The 14,886-nt window shown below is 35.3% G+C and overlaps 1 protein-coding gene across 1 annotated transcript; it reads left to right on the top strand.

The window, feature by feature from the left end:
• Positions 1–960, top strand: LOC100617311 (olfactory receptor 1038-like). Its single transcript, XM_056803758.1, has one exon. The coding sequence runs from the start codon at positions 1–3 to the stop codon at positions 958–960; it is 960 nt and encodes a 319-aa protein (XP_056659736.1).
• The last annotated feature ends 13,926 nt before the right edge of the window (positions 961–14,886 follow it).

The following is a 14,886-nucleotide window of genomic DNA, read 5'->3' as shown; positions in this document are numbered from 1 at the left end:
ATGGCAAAATTCAACTTTACTCAAGTGACAGAATTTATTCTCAAAGGGATTACAGACCGCCCAGAGCTCCAGGCACCACTTTTTCTAATTTTCTTAGTCATCTACACAGTCACGGTGGTAGGAAACCTTGGACTGATTACATTAATCAGGATGGATTCTCGACTTCATACACCTATGTACTTTTTTCTTAGTCATTTAGCTTTTGTTGACTTCTCCTATGCCTCAACTGTCACACCCAAGATGCTAGTACATTTTGTGGTGGATAAAAATACCATTTCATTCAATGCTTGTGCAGCCCAAGTAGGATGTTTTGTTACATTTGTAATAGCAGAATGTTTTATTTTAGCTTCAATGGCCTATGATCGTTATGTAGCCATTTGTAATCCATTGCTTTACTTAGTTGTTATGTCTCAGAAACTCTGTATTCAGATAGTTGCTGTTGCTTATACCTATAGTTTTTTGGGTGCCTTGACCAATACTATTGTCACATTCCGCTTATCTTACTGTGGTTCCAATGTCATCAATAATTTTTATTGTGATGATGTTGCCCTCTTACCTCTGTCCTGCTCAAACACGTACACAAAACAGATGATGATATTTGTCTTTGCTGGGTTTAACATAATTTCTTCTTCAATGATTATCATAATCTCCTATATTTTCATTATTGCTTCTATCTTGCGTATCCATTCTGCAGAAGGCAGGCTTAAAGCTTTCTCTACCTGTGGCTCCCATATGGTGGCTGTCACCATTTTCTACGGTACATTGATCTTTATGTATCTGCTACCAAAGTCAAAAGATTCCTTGGACACTGATAAAATAACATCTGTGTTTTACACAATGGTTATTCCCATGCTGAATCCTTTAATTTACAGTTTAAGGAACAAAGATGTGAAAGAGGCCCTAAAGAAAGCTGGAGGGAAAGGATGTGAAAAACTAAAAAAGCTTCAGGCCAGAAAATGAAGATGTTTAAAAAGCAGTTGGGAGAATGATAAATTTTCCTTTTTTTTAATTGTCTTTAGCAAGTTGATTTCTATGTCTCAGTTTATTTTTTGCCTGTATTATCTTAAGACTTTGTTTTCTTCACAAGGAGCAATCATGTATCACACTGGAGATTGAGATATCAGTGGTTTCAGTCAGGACTCTCTTGTGTCATTACCTGCCATTTTAATACTACAAGGAGCCATGATGGTGTGGTGAATATCCCAAGCTTTATAACATAACAGAGCTAATATCCTGGAGCTGTTATGGCTCAAGGAATATCACCTCTCTGTAAGCCACCTAGGGGTACAGTCAAAAAAACAGACTCAAGAATCAGAAGACTGAACTACAGTCCTACCTCTAATGGTTTTTATTTGCCTGACTCAGACAAAATCTCCCAAGCTTGCTGGACCTTTGTTTCCTCATTTGTAAAACAAGGTGATTAAGACAATTGACCTCTTGAGACTCCTCTGGCTTGTGAGTCTGATGGTAATTAGACTGATTTGCAGATTTAAAAAATGCCAAATATAGTCATGCAACTCATTCTTGAGCTAATTCTAGCCTTGGAAGACCTGCAAGAGCTTATCCTCTCTTGGCACACATTTTAAGACCTCAGGTAGCTTCTATGCAGCAGGGGAGGAATAGCAGATCCTTCTCAGAATCCCTCCTTCAAAGAATGTTTCCTTTTCACTGGTAAGGAATCTACTATGAATATGCTTATATTCTTGGCCATTATTTATTCACACTATCCAAAAAAGGAATTCTGAGCTCTCTGTGAATGCTGAGAAAAAAGATGAGACAATGAATGTGAAAGTGGTTTTGAAGTATGTCACACCCTACATATAAAAATAAAACCATCATTCATTGCACACAACAGACAAGATATCACATACTACATGGATATTTATTATTTCCTTGAAAAGATAACAAAATGCTAAGTTCTCTCTATTCTTAAAGACATTTCCCATGAAATATGTTATCCCACAATAATATTTTTAGTCACAGGATGATGGATTTTCCAGAAAAAAGTTGGGTACCTAAAAACCATTAATAATGCATATGCTCTGTGGCTTCTTTTGCAGCTTTATTATTTTTTAAAATTTGTTTGAGGTTTTAATTGAACCAGTCATAACATTTTTCAACCTAGATTATGTCTGGAGAACATTTTTTGTTTCTTTCCCCAAGATACCTGGGGAAAATATTAATATGAATATTTTATCTTGAGACAAAATGTCTCTCATCCTATTGTTGGTTCTCTTGAGATAACCTTTCATTTATAAAATGGACACATAAATACACATTTCCACATATAAATAAATTTAACTATAAATATACAGTCCAATCAATAGATGGAAATATATGTGATTAGGTTTCTATCTAGCAGGTACATTTGTGTGTGTTTCTGTGTGTGTGTCTGTGTGTCTGTGTGTGTGTATCTGTGTGTGTGCATGGTTTGGGTTCAGTTGCCTTACATTACAATAATCAACAACATAAAGAACATTTAGAAAAGGGTTAACAGTATTTTTCAAAAGTGAAAGACTTTGAGTCCATATCATTTAAGGAGCAATTAAAGGATCTAAGAATGTTTAGAAGAGAAAACTCAGGAAGAAATATTAATGATGAGTAAAATTTACAAGGATGCAAATTGAGACTTGATATCAGGGTGCACAATAAGAATAATTTTAATGATTCCTTAAGTTACAGATGATCAAATTTATAATAGGATCCTTCAGTAAGTAATAAGTTTCCCTGCATTAGAGGTCTTCAAGAATGGTTAAATATGCCAAAATAGAAAATATATTATGAATATGCTTTAGTGGCATTTCCAGTCTTCCAGAAACCTTCCTTTTAGCCTTCAAATCACTCTTAAGATAACTTTAAGGTATCTGAAACACTTCAAATACTGATTAAGAAAATAAGGGAGATATATTTTAGATTTACTTAAAGGTAATATATGACTCATATGTTTAATTGAATAGATATTCTGGGTTTTTTTTTCTGGGATTGATTGGCTTTATTTCCTTTTTTCTTTTCCAAATCCACATTTTGTGATTCTGTGACTAAGAAGTGGGATACATTGTAATGCTCTATTGAGATAACGGATTTAAAGCCCATGGTAAACCTTAAAGTCCTATATAAATGCCAAATATTTTTATTAATAGCAAAGAGTTCCCAGATCTCTTGTTTAGCAATGATTTCATTCCATGAGTTTTCTACGACACTTCCAGAAACTTTGAACACCATTAGTAGAGCAACACCGGGCTATGCTATGGTAAATGTTTAATAACTGGGTCCTCCTGAAAATAAAAGAGTATAAATTCAAATTTTTAACTTTTATCTCTATTACTAAGATTTCTAAAGTCTAGGCAATCAACACAACAATAAATCAAGCTTGTAGATTTCAGAGGTATAAATTTTCACTTGAAAAATTTAATACTCACTTCTTACAAAAGGTTATACCAGAATCCAGCACCCTCAAAGAAAGGAGATACGTTAAACATTGGATACCATTTTATGTATTACATTAAAGTTCCTCAGATCATAAAATTTTAATTAGAATGAGTAAAATATAGTGCAACTAGTTTCAACCTGCTCCCTAGAGCTTATTATTAAATTTTCAAAATGAGCATTAATATATAGGATCCGGAAACTCTAGTAATCATGGTATGTTTTGTTGCTGCTTTGTTGCTTTGTTGCTTACCTAAACTTAAGAACGTAATAAAGAAAATGTTAATCATAGAGATTAATCATGAAACAGGTCAAGAGAAGATGCTGGAGTAAAAGCAGCAACTCAGCTGGAAATGGACAGCATTCCCTTTCAGAAAATTTTAAAGATTTCCGGTCAAGATGGCGGCTTAGAGAAAGCTAAAGTTCAGATCTCTGGAAAACCCTTCCCTACTGATCTCAAACTATAAGTTCCTAAGGCGCCGAAATTCAAAACGATCATAGACCCTGGGAATCCTCCTCCTGGACCTGGACCTGGACCAAAAGGTACGGCCCCACTCAAAAGCCAGAACCCGAGATCACTCAGACCTAAGGGGTAGGAGCTCAGAGTCCAAGGCTCCGGGAAGCCGCAGCCCCTCCCCCCTCAGAGAGCAGGGTCATCTGAAAGAACAGCAACCTTCAGGGCTGACAAAACAGCCTCATGGCCAGCTATTCTGAAGGCAACTTCCAGAAAGCAACCCGACCCAGTCCAGGCAAGGGGGCACCTTAGCAGCAGGGAAACAGAGAGAAGGGGGGAGAGTGTGGCCCCCTGGTCCAACCCTTCCATTCCAGTTCCAGTGAAAGTCATTGCCTTAAGGCATAATCAGTTTAACCCAGGGAAAGCTCATAGAACCGACAATCTGCCCAAGACTAAAGCCTCTGAATACCAAACAGAGATAAGAAAAGCTAATCCTCCCCATTCAGAGATGGCAAACTCCACAGAAGCACAGAAGCCCCAAAATCCCAAGAAAAATAAGAAGAATGGGGCGACTTTGGACACATGCTATGGAGCTAAAAATACAAAATACAGAGGAGATAGAAGACGATACACAAGAAAATGCTCCGAAACGTTCCAAAGGAAATGGAAACTCTCCACAAACCCATGAAGAATTTGAATCAGAAATGACCAAAAAGATGGAAGCCTTCTGGGAGGAAAAGTGGGAAATAATGCAAAAGAAATTCACACATCTATAAAACCGGTGTGACCGAACTGAAAAGGAAAACCAGGCTTTAAAGGCCAGAATCAGGCAACTGGAAGACAACGATCATGTAAAAGAGCAAGAATTAATAAAGCAAAGCCAAAATACCAAGAAATTAGAAGAGAACATAAAATATCTCACCAACATGGTGACAGATCTGGAAAATAGAGGGAGAAGAGACAATTTAAGAATAGTTGGACTTCCAGAAAAGCCAGAAATAAACACCAAACTCGACATCGTGATACAAGATATAATCAAAGAAAATTGCCCAGAGATTCTAGAACAAGGGGGTAATACAGCCACTGACAGAGCTCACAGAACACCTTCTACACTAAACCCCCAAAAGACAACTCCCAGGAATGTAATTGCCAAATTCCAAAGCTCTCAAACAAAAGAAAAAATCCTACAGGAAGCCAGAAAAAGACAATTTAGATATAAAGGAATGCCAATCAGGGTCACACAAGACCTTGCAAGTTCCACTCTGAATGATCATAAGGCATGGAACATGATCTTCAGAAAGGCAAGAGAGCTGGGTCTTCAACCAAGAATCAGCTACCCAGCAAAACTGACTATATACTTCCAAGGGAAAGTATGGGCATTCAACAAAATAGAAGATTTCCAACGTTTTGCAAAGAAAGATCAGAGCTCTGTGGAAAGTTTGATACCAAAAAACAAAGAGCAAGGAATACCTGAAAAGGTAAATATTAAGGAAAGGGGAAAGGAGAAAAATGTTATCTTCTTCTTTTACTCAAACTCTCTTCTATAAGGACTACATTTATATCAATCTCTGTATACTAATATGTGGGGAAAATGTAATGTATAAATAGGGGGTAAAGAAAGACCAAATAGAATAATATTTCTCACACAAAGATTCACATGGGAAGGGGAAGGGAAAGGTTTTTTACTTAAACCTTAATCTCAGGGAAATCAACTCTGAGAGGGAAAAACATCCAGATCAATTGGGATCTTGAACTCTATCTTACCCAACAAGGGTAGGGAGAAGGGATAACCAAGGGGGGTAGGGGGGAGGGAAAACAAAAACTGAGGGAAAGAGAGGGGGGAGGGGGAGGGAACAAAAAGGGAGGGACTAAAAAGGGAAACATCAAGGGAGGGGATAAGGGGGACTGATTCAAGTAAATCACCGGACCAAAAGTAAGAGCCGAAGAAGAAAAGGTTAGAATTAGGGAAGGATATCAAAATGCCAGGAAGTCCACAAATGACAATCATAACTTTGAACGTGAATGGGATGAACTCACCCATAAAACATAGACAAATAGCAGAATGGATTAAAATCCAAAACCCTACCATATGTTATCTTCAAGAAAAACACATGAGGCTGGTTGACAACCACAAGGTCAGAATTAAAATATGAAGTAAGAGCTTCTAGGCCTCAACTGACAGAAAGAAGGCAGGAGTGGTAATCATGATATCTGATAAAGCCAAAGCAAAAATAGACCTGAAAAAAAGGGATAGGGAAGGTAATTATATTTTGTTAAAAGGGACTTTAGACAATGAGGAAATATCATTAATCAACATGTATGCACCAAATAATATAGCACCCAAATTTCTAATGGAGAAACTAGGAGAATTGAAGGAAGAAATAGACAGTAAAACCATATTAGTGGGAGACTTAAACCAACCATTATCAAATTTAGATAAATCAAATCAAAAAATAAATAAGAAAGAGGTAAAATAAGTGAATGAAATCTTAGAAAAATTAGAATTAATAGACATATGGAGAAAAATAAATAGGGATAAAAAGGAATACACCTTCTTCTCAGCACCACATGGCATATTCACAAAAATTGACCATACATTAGGTCACAGAAACCTAGCACACAAATGCAGAAAAGCAGAAATAATGAATGCAGTCTTCTCAGATCACAAGGCAATAAAAATAATGATTAGTAATGATACATGGAAAACCAAATCTAAAACCAATTGGAAATTAAACAATATGATACTCCAAAATCATTTAGTTAAAGAAGAAATCATAGAAACAATTAATAATTTCATCGAGGAAAATGACAATGGAGAGACATCCTTTCAAACCTTTTGGGATCCAGCCAAAGAGGTAATCAGAGGTAAATTCATATCCCTGAATGCTTATATTAACAAACTAGGGAGAGCAGAGATCAATCAATTGGAAATGCAAATGAAAAATCTCGGAAGCAATCAAATTAAAACCCCCCAGCAGAAAACCAAACTAGAAATCCTAAAAATGAAGGGAGAAATTAATAAAATCGAAAGTGATAGAACTATTGATTTAATAAATAAGACAAGAAGCTGGTACTTTGAAAAAACAAACAAAATAGACAAAGTACTGGTCAATCTAATTTAAAAAAAGAAGGAAGAAAAGCAAATTAACAGCATCAAAGATGAAAAGGGGGACAGCACCTCCAATGAAGAGGAAATTAAGGCAATAATTAGAAATTACTTAGCCTAATTATATGGCAATAAATACACCAATTTAGGGGACATGGATGAATATATACAAAAATACAGACTGCCTAGACTAACAGAAGAGGAAATAGAATTCTTAAATAATCCCATATCAGAAAATGAAATCCAACAAGCCATCAAAGAACTTCCTAAGAAAAAATCCCCAGGGCCTGATGGATTCACCAGTGAATTCTATCAAACATTCAGAGAACAGTTAATCCCAATACTATACAAACTATTTGACATAATAAGCAAAGAGGGAATTCTACCAAACTCCTTTTACGACACAAACAAGGTACTGATTCCAAAACCAGGCAGGTCAAAAACAGAGAAAGAAAACTATAGACCAATCTCCCTAATGAATATAGATGCAAACATCTTAAATAGGATACTAGCAAAAAGACTCCAGCAAGTGATCAGAAGGATCATTCACCATGATCAAGTAGGATTTATACCAGGGATGTAGGGCTGGTTCAATATTAGGAAAACCATCCACATAATTGACCACATCAACAAGCAAACCAACAAAAATCACTTGATTATTTCAATAGACGCAGAAAAAGCCTTTGATAAAATACAACATCCATTCCTATTGAAAACACTAGAAGACATAGGAATAGAAGGGTCTTTCCTAACAATAATAAACAGTATATATCTAAAACCATCAGCTAATATCTTCTGCAATGGGGATAAACTAAATGCATTCCCAAAAAGATCAGGAGTCAAACAAGGATGCCCATTATCACCTCTACTATTTGACATTGTACTAGAAACACTAGCAGTAGCAATTAGAGATGAAAAAGAAATTGAAGGCATCAATATAGGCAAGGAGGAGACTAAGCTATTGCTCTTTGCAGATGACATGATGGTCTACTTAAAGAATCCTAGAGATTCAACCAAAAAGCTAATTGAAATAATCAACACCTTTAGCAATGTTGCAGGATACAAAATAAACCCACATGAGTCATCAGCATTTCTATATATCTCCAACATAGTTCAGCATCAAAAACTAGAAAGAGAAATCCCATTCAAAATCATCTTAGAGAAAATAAAATACTTAGGAAGCTATCTTCCAAGACAAACACAGGAACTATATGAACACAACTACAAAACACTCTCCACACAACTAAAATTAGACTTGAGCAATTGGACAAACATTAACTGCTCATTGGTAGGACGAGCCAATATAGTAAAAATGACCATCCTATCCAAACTTATCTATCTATTTAGTGCCATACCCATAGAACTTCCAAAAAATTTCTTTACTGATTTAGAAAAAAAAACATAACAAAGTTCATTTGGAATGACAAAGGATCAAGGATATCCAGGGAAATAATGAAAAAAATACACAGGAAGGGGGCCTTGCAGTCCCAGATCTCAAACTATATTACAAAGCAGCAATCATCAAAATAATTTGGTACTGGCTAAGAGACAGAAAGGAATATCAGTGAAATAGACTTGGGGTAAATGACCTCAGCAAGACAATATATGCTAAACCCATAGATCCCAGCTTTTGGGTCAAAAATCCACTATTCAATAAAAACTGCTGGGAAAACTGGAAGACAGTGTGGGAGAGATTAGGATTAGATCAACACCTCACACCCTACACCAAGATAAATTCAAAATGGGTGACTGACATGAACATAAAGAAGGAAACTATAAGTAAATTAGGTAAACACAGAATAGTAAACATGTCAGACCTTTGGGAAGGGAAAGACTTTAAAACCAAACAAGACATAGAAAGAGTCACAAAATGTAAAATAAATAATTTTGACTACATCAAATTAAAAAGCTTTTGTATAAACAAAACCAATATAACTAAAATCAGAAGAAAAGCAACAAATTGGGAAGCAATCTTCATAAAAACCTCTGACAAAGGTTTAATTACTCAAATTTACAAAGAGCTAAATCAATTGTACAAAATTCAAGCCATTCTCCAATTGATAAATGGGCAAGGGACATAAACAGGCAATTCTCAGCCAAAGAAATCAAAACTACTAATAAGCACATGAAAAAGTTTTCTACATCTCTTATAATCAGAGAGATGCAAATCAAAACAACTCTGAGGTATCACCTCACACCTAGCAGATTTGCCAACATGACAGCAAAGGGAAGTAATGAATGCTGGAGGGCATGCGGCAAAGTAGGGACATTAATTCATTGCTGGTGGAGTTGTGAACTGATCCAACCATTCTGGAGGGCAATTTGGAACTATGTCCAAAGGGTGATAAAAGACTGCCTGCCCTTTGATCCAGCCATAGCACTGCTGGGTTTGTACCCCAAAGAGATAATGGAGAAAAAGACTTGTACAAGAATATTCATAGCTGCGCTCTTTGTGGTGGCCAAAAATTGGAAAACGAGGGGATGCCCATCAATTGGGGAATGGCTGAACAAATTGTGGTATATGTTGGTGATATTATACTATTGTGCTAAAAGGAATAATAAAGTGGATGAATTCCATGGAGTCTAGAACGACCTCCAGGAAGTGATGCAGAGCGAAAGGAGCAGAACCAGGAAAATATTGTACACAGAGACTGATACACTGTGGTACAATCATAGGTAATGGACTCCTCCACTAGGGACAATGTGATGTCTCTGAACAATCTGCAGTGATCTAAAAAAACACTATCCACAAGCAGAGGATAAACTGTGAGAGTAAAAACACTGATGAAAAGCAACTGCTTGACTACAGGGGCTGAGAGGAAATGATTGAGGAGAGACTCTAAATGATCACTCTAGTGCAAATACCAACAATACGGAAATGGGTTCGAACCAAGAACACATGTGAAACCCAGTGTAATTGTGTGCCGGCTATGGGAGAAGTGGTGGGAGGGGGTAGCAGGGGGAGGAAAAGATAATGATCATTGTTTCCAATGAATAATGTTTGTAAGTAACCAAGTAAAATAATATTTAAAAAGTAAAAAAAATAAAATAAAAACTCCTCTCAGGGTGTAAGAGCTTAAAAAAACAAAGAATTTATTTGACTTTTGAAATCCACAATAAAATATTTATACCCATTCTAAACAGTATATTGCAAGAAATCATAAAAGAAAACTTCCCTAATATCCTAGGGGGAGAGGGTCGGAAAGGAATTGAAATAATCCAAACATCACTTCCTGAATGAAAACCCAAAATTCTAACATTCAGAAATATTATTGTCAAATTACAGAGCTCCAACATCAAGGAGTTGATATGGAAACCAGCCAGAAAAAAATAAATAATTCAAACACCATAGCCACAGGCATGACCATATAAGATTAAGAAGCTTCCATATTAAAGGAACACAGGACAGAGAATATGATATTCTGAAAAGCAAAGGAGCTAGTATTACAAACAAGAGCAATCTACCCTCTACAACAGAATATAAACTAGATGTTTTCTAACCAGAGTTGAATAGGAAATTAGCCATTCAACTTCAAGACTGAAGAGAAGCATAAAAATATAAACACAAAGAAGAAATCATGAAGGACTCATTAAGGTTAAATTATTAATCTTGCTGTATGGAAAATGGTATTTATAATTTCTAAGAACTTTATCATTTTTCAGGCAGTTAAAATTAGTATAAGACAAAAGTCATGGGCATATGATGATTGTGATGGGATATTCTCAAAAATTTAAGATATGAGAATTAATCTATCAATGTCTCTCTACATATAAATAAATATATACATATAGCTATAAAAATAAAAGTTCACAGATGCCAATGATAGAAAGCTTGACCTAAAAACAGAAAATTACTAACTTGTCCATTTCTATTATCTTATTCATTAGATCATTAAATATTGATTTGTTTCATTTGATTTTTTAAAAACATCAATCACCATTGCTTCCTTATATGTTTCAAAGCACCTTGATTTTTGAAGGCACATGAAAAAAGTGGAATGACTTGATTTACACATTACTCAGTTTAATGTATTTGTTAATAAAGATTTAATCTATTTTATCCTGGAATACATTTTCTTTCAAACATTCCATGGGGCACTTTTCACCGTCTTTGTTTCTAAGACTCTAGATGAGGGAATTCAATATGGGGAGCACTACTGAATAGAAAACAGAGGCTACCTTATCAGTCTCCAAAAATGGTCTGATTTTGGTTTTAGATAAGTGAAGATCACTGTCCAATAAAACATAATGAGGGAGACCATTTGAAAAACATAAGTTGAAAAAGCCCTCTGTATCCCTTTTTCAGAAATGATTCTTAAAGATGACAAGAAGGTTGAATAGATAAGAGATAAGTACAATCAACAGAGAAAGAAGTGTGTTGATACAGCAAAAAGAACTATCAGTAGCTTTTGAATATATGTCAGAATTGGCCAAAGCAACCAGAGGAACATCATCACAGTAGAAATCATTAGAAGCACAAAAGGACAACTGGAAAGTAACAATGATCTATAGGATTCCAAAAAAAGAAGCCACAAGAGTAAATGCTTGCAAACACTGTTTTAAAATAGAAACTTGTTAAGACAATAAAAGTGTAAAGGAGTGGGGATTGCAGATGGCCACATAGCAGTCATAAGCCATGCCTGAGAGTAGGAAGACCCCACAAAATAAATATGTAATGAAGTGGCTGTTTAATCTTATTAGATTTGGACTTAATATTATTTGGTGGTTGCCAGAGATTTAAATTCTAAAGTCCCTAAAATGAATTACTCAAGTAAATTAACTTTATGGTAGTTTATTTACAATAGAGGGAAGATATTAAGGATGACATAAAAGGGGAGAGAGAGAGGGAGAGAGAGCTCTGGGTTTCTCAGAGCCAGGTAGAAAGTTTAAGCCCCAGCCAGGGCAGAGGAATCTCAAGACAATGGGCCTTTCTCAGAGGTTTACACCTCCAGAAAGGCAAGGAAAATAAGTGAGCCTTTAAACTCACCATAGTGACCATCTAAAAGGAAAGCAGTCTAAGGTCTCCTGCACAAGCTCCAGGGGTCCAATTCCACAGTCAAGTGTCTTCACTTCTAGTCTGAGTGTCTGTCTCCATTCTCTCCTTGGAGTGACTCTTCTTCACTCCAAGCTCAAGTAACTGATCTTGATTCCAGTCCAACTCCAAGTGACTAAAACTTGATTGATATTGATTGATCCAATGTTGTGTGCCTCTGTTTCCTCTATTTAAAGACCTTTTTCTCTTGTGTCAATTCCCTTAAATTGTTACATCTACCAATCACAGCAGATACTCCTCTCCAGGACTTCCCACTCAGTGTATGAAATGGATATCACACCTTTTGTAGTTAGTTAACACCTTTTTGTGGTTAGTTAACACTTTTTTGAAATTAGTTAACACCTTTTTAGTTAGTTAACACTTTTGGTAATTAAAATGGGTAGATCTACTTTAAATACTGAGATAACACTTTTGGGGATAAAGATCTAAAATAGACAGGATTAGAATTCAATCTTCCCAATAAAGAAAAAGCCAAGTACCTTCATTGTTATAATCAGGAGATAGCCAAATCCAATCTTTACATGGCATATCTGAGTGGCTCATGCAATGAAGGATATCCTTTTTAATCTCTTGCATGAAGTTCACCAACATGTTTTGGTGATGGAAGAAGTATATCAAAAGTCAACAGAAATGTTACTAAAAAAAGTTACCTAATGTAAGACTTTACAATGTAAGTTCTATGCTTAAAATGAAAATTTTAAAGTAATATTATGGTCCCCATTTAAAAAAAATTATCTCTTAATTTTTTTTAATAGAGAGATAGTAAAAGAGAGAAATGTAGGAATGAATTAGAAAGTATTGCCTAGCTAGATACCCTATAATTTCTGTGCAACTCACCACCCAGCAATATATAAGATATAAGATATATAAGATAACTCTGTGAGGGTAGGAATTCCTATCTATATGATGGAGTTGGTCTGGATCATCTCTAAATTATTTTGCAGTTCTGATGGTCACTGAGCATCAAATCAGGCCATATTCTTAAATGTTTATCAATACAATCCCTTGCACAGAGGAGACACTTAAAGAGAATAGAGCTGGAATGGATACTTATCAGGATGTAATTTTTGTTTGAAGAAGGAACTTGGGCTCAATAAAAGCATTCATTGATCTTTCTGTAATACTTTACCTCCATGAGTCAAGGAATAGTCTCTGAAGAACTGGTTGTGGGTTACCCAGAGGAGAGGAGATTCATTGTGGCAATAAGCATATTATCTGTCTAGAATTGCTTAGAATAAGTGTAATGTACATTATCATATATAATATATGGCAGGGAGATGAGTTAATCCTTCCATCTAGTAAGCCAGAATAAGGGATAAAGTACTCTTTCTTCTTCTCTTCCTCTTGCGCCCTTTTTCTGTATATTTCTCTCCTTTTTTCCCCTCCCTCCTCTCTTTATATAAATGTGCATATTTTAACCCATTTTATACATTCACAAATTAATACACATAAATAATATATACGTAATACATGGCTTTAATATATGCATTGGTACCTTATAAATATTTAATACATTATTTTATATGTTCCTTTTATATATAAAATTAGAATGGAAACTCACTAGGAATGAGTATTTTTTCATTCTTTGTTCTTGTATCCCAATACCTAGTCCAGAGCCTGCTGTGTGGTAGACATTTAAAATACGGTTGTTGTTGTTGTTTTCCAATTGATTCACATGTCCAACATGGTACTCATTCAGTGGTTGAAACATATAAAGGAAGGTCCTACTATGGAGGATTTCAATGAGCACATAGACAAGAATTACAAAGGATAAGAAGGTAGCAATATATTGTACTCATAATGGGGACATGCATGGCTTCTTTTTACTTTTGCAGCTTGACATTTGTTAAGGTAATTCATACCAATACAGTATCGTTGAGTCCAAGTCTCAGGACATTCTCCATGAGTCTTCACTGGGCAAAAAGGTATGGCTCTGGGTTTCCAGAAGGCCAATCTGATCCAAGAACCATACAAACCAGGTTCTCAGAGCAAGGGCAAAATGTAAAAGGTCTACAATTTATAGGGTAGATGAGTTAGGTAAAGAGATTAGGTAAGCTTCACACAGAAACAATGATGAGTAATGATTTACAGTATGAGGATAATGGAAATGAACTACTTCAGTGATATATATATATATATGTATATATATATATATGATTCTATTTTATCATATACTATAGCATGTATAATTATGTTTTATCATATATTATATAATATATGTATATTATTTCAGTCAATGGGGTGGTGAATACCTTACAATATTACTAAGGTTGTTCTCATGAAAGAGAAATACAATCTGTCATCTTCTTTGTGCTTGAAGCTTTTCTAACTTGGTACAGACTGATAGATATAATGAGCTATTATAGTCTTTGAGAATCCAGTCACTGACCTGCCTCAATGAGTCACCAGAATGTGACTTTTCTGATCAAGAGAAGCTAATGAAAACCACTGGAGCCATAAGATACCATAAAATCCCTTGGCAGGGATGGTATTGGGTGGGAAATTTATCACACTGGATTTTATATTGAGTTTTTCAGCCCATTTAGTAAAAATAACTGTTTTGGAAACTTTGCACACAAAAAAATCTCTATCCATATCTTCTCTTTTCTCAATGGTTTGGGGACTGGAAAATTACTGAGAATGTAATATCAGATTATAATATCATAATAACTTTGGACAACATGGATGGTTATGTGTTCATACTTCTTTTTTGGTGATTATTTTCCATGGCCTCACATAAGTCCTCCAGAGGAAATTTACCCAATGTTTTAGAAGCTGGTTTCTAGGTCTTTTCACTTACTGAGAATATCAATATAGGACTTAGGCTATCAATTTTTTTTTATCATT

This window comes from Monodelphis domestica, chromosome 6 (genome assembly GCF_027887165.1).
Source record: "Monodelphis domestica isolate mMonDom1 chromosome 6, mMonDom1.pri, whole genome shotgun sequence".
Classification (NCBI taxonomy): Eukaryota; Metazoa; Chordata; class Mammalia; order Didelphimorphia; family Didelphidae; genus Monodelphis; species Monodelphis domestica.
The sequence above is the reverse complement of the archived record's forward strand: the minus strand, read 5'-3'. Positions and strand labels throughout refer to the sequence as shown.